Source organism: Lepus europaeus, chromosome 15, assembly GCF_033115175.1.
Source record: "Lepus europaeus isolate LE1 chromosome 15, mLepTim1.pri, whole genome shotgun sequence".
NCBI lineage: Eukaryota > Metazoa > Chordata > Mammalia > Lagomorpha > Leporidae > Lepus > Lepus europaeus.
The window spans coordinates 62,143,190-62,145,972 of record NC_084841.1 but is presented as its reverse complement, the minus strand read 5'-3'; the positions used below and the strand labels follow the sequence as shown (position 1 = coordinate 62,145,972).

Here is a 2,783-nt window from a genome sequence, read left to right as displayed (position 1 = left end):
TTTGAAAGGAAAGGTTTTGTAGGCTCTGACATTCAATGTGAAAGCCGGACATTAAAAAAAAAAATCAGCTAAAAAATTTGAAATTATTTGACACTCAAATTTTTGGGACCATATATCTTAACTGTGACACTATACATATCTACCTTCTCTTTCCTTCAATCAAACCACCTCACAAAAAATAAGAGAACTAAAACAATCCAATCATGATTATTTTTGAAAGTCCTTGAAAGAATGGAACTTCTAGAAGAAAGGAAAGAAAGAAGGAGAAACAAGAACAAGGAAGGAAGGAAGGAAGCTTAAAAAGAAAGGGTGGGGGGGGCCTGCACTGTGGCTTAACAGGCTAATCCTCCACCTGCGGCGCCGGCACACCGGGTTCTAGTCCCGGTTGGGGTGCCGGATTCTATCCCAGTTGCCCCTCTTCCAGGCCAGCTCTGTGCTGTGGCCCGGGAAGGCAGTGGAGGATGGCCCAGGTCCTTGGGCCCTGCACCTGCATGGGAGACCAGGAGAAGCACATAGCTCCTGGCTTCGGATCAGCGAGATGCGCCGGCCGCGGGGGCCATTGGAGGGTGAACCAACGGCAAAAAGGAAGACCTTTCTCTCTGTCTCTCTCTCTTACTATCCACTCTGCCTGTCAAAATAAATAAATAAATAAATAAATTTTAAAAAATAATAAAAGAAAGGGGGGAGGAAATCAACAGGCCTTTCTTTTATTTGGGGACAAGCAAGTGCAAGGAAGTTCATTTGTCATTTGTTCAGTTGTCTGTCTTTTGCGCACCTGCATTCTGACCAGAAGGGACTTTGAGGTTTTTCTGTAGCACGTGAGCATCTGCTGGCTCTATCCTCTTAGAGTAGTTCTTCTTTGTCTCAATAATCTCAAAGCCAAATCTCCTGTAGCAGTCAATTGCCAGTTCATTGCTGATCTGCACATGCAGATAAATACTGTCAAAAGTGCCATCTTTTTCACAGATGTTTAAGACGTGATTTAGCATTTTCGTCCCTATGTCTAGCCTTCGGTAAGGTGCCAGACATCCTAGTGTCATGATGTAAAGCCTCTTCTGATTCTGTGAATGATCCACCCTACAGCATACTGCACCAATATCATTGACATAGGCAAGTTTTGCTAGCTCTCCAACCTCCAGTACGTCCTTGTAGGACTTGTCATTGTAGCTTACTGGAAAGATGACTTGGTTCAATCTCTTCAACTGTTTAATATTGTGTGGTGTCACCTCTCCCAGCTCGACCCGGCTACCTTTCATCTTCCCCGCCTGCTGAGGCCGGCATCACCGCCGCTATCAACACCGTCGTTGTGGCCGCCCAGAGGCACCCGGGAACTCGGCTCCCGCTGCTGCCGCTGCCAGCCAACCCGGCCGCCCCGCTGTGACCTTTCACCCCGTCCCCTCTCTTAAATTTCTATACACTGATGAATGGATAAAGAAAATGTGATGCATATACACAGTGGAATACTATTCAGTCATAAAAAGGAAGAAATCCTGTCATTTGTAAAGACATATATAGAACTGGAGATTGGCCGGCGCCGTGGCTCAACAGGCTAATCCTCCGCCTAGTGGCAACGGCACACCGGGTTCTAGTCCCAGTTGGGGCGCCGGATTCTGTCCCGGTTGCCCCTCTTCCAGGCCAGCTCTCTGCTGTGGCCCAGGAGTGCAGTGGAGGATGGCCCAAGTGGTTGGGTCCTGCACCCCATGAGAGACCAGGAGAAGCACCTGGCTCCTGCCTTCAGAACAGCACAGTGCGCCGGCTGCAGCGCGCCAGCCGCGGTGGCCATTGGAGGGTGAACCAATGGCAAAAGGAAGACCTTTCTCTCTGTCTCTCTCTCACTAGCCACTCTGCCTGTCAAACAGTAAAAAAAAAAAAAAAAAAAAAAAAAAAAGAACTGGAGATCATTATTTTAAGTGAAACAAGCTAAGCACAGAAAGATAAGTAACACAATCTCACTCATATGCAGAATCTAAAAATAAGGTGATCTCTTAGAAGTTAAAAATATAATGGTGGTTACCAGAGTCTGGGAAGGGGAAGGGGGAGAAGAGACTGAGCAATGTTGATGATGGGTACTAGGTTATATCTCGATAGGAGTAAGAAGTTCTGGGAATCAATTACTCAGTAGGGTGACTATGGATGATGTTAATGTACTGTATATTTTTCTAGAGAAAAACTATAAGAGAATTTTCAATGTTTTCACTATAAAGAGATGTTAAATGCTTGATGAAATAAATATATTTACCCTTATTGGACATTTCACAATGTATATATGTAAAGGAATATCACATCATATCACATAAATATGTGCAACTTTTATATGTCTGTTAAATTTTTTATTTAAAATATAATGAGATAGTTTTGTACGCATTGACATGTAATAGTTTCTAAGAGATATTGTTTGGCAAAAAGATCAGAAAGCTGTGTGAACCACAGATTTTCAATGTGCAAACAATTTTGAAATGAAACTCATGGAAAAAATTTCACAAGGAGAGAATAACATTAATTATGAATATCCCCATAAGGGAGATGGGAACTTTCTCTGAATATCATCTTTTACCATATGAGCATTTTTTAAAAGTTTTTAATTCATCTGAGAAACAGAAAGAGACAGAGAGAACTCTCATCTTCAATTCTAGCAGTTTCCCCATTTAAGACTGGTAATTTAATCCACGTCTCCCACACGTATGATTGGAACCCAATCACTTGTGCCACCAGGGCTGCTTCCTTTGATCTGCATTAGCAGGAAGCTTGAGTAAGGAATTATACCCAGAAATCAAATCCAGCCG

General features: G+C 43.3%; 1 protein-coding gene across 1 annotated transcript; it reads right to left on the bottom strand.

Annotated features, from left to right (window-relative positions):
• Window positions 1-752: 752 nt before the first annotated feature.
• Window positions 753-1,271, bottom strand: LOC133774549 (N-alpha-acetyltransferase 50-like). The gene has a single exon (XM_062212325.1). It carries the CDS (start codon window positions 1,254-1,256, stop codon window positions 753-755), a length of 504 nt encoding a protein of 167 aa, XP_062068309.1. The 5' UTR covers window positions 1,257-1,271.
• Window positions 1,272-2,783: the final 1,512 nt, after the last annotated feature.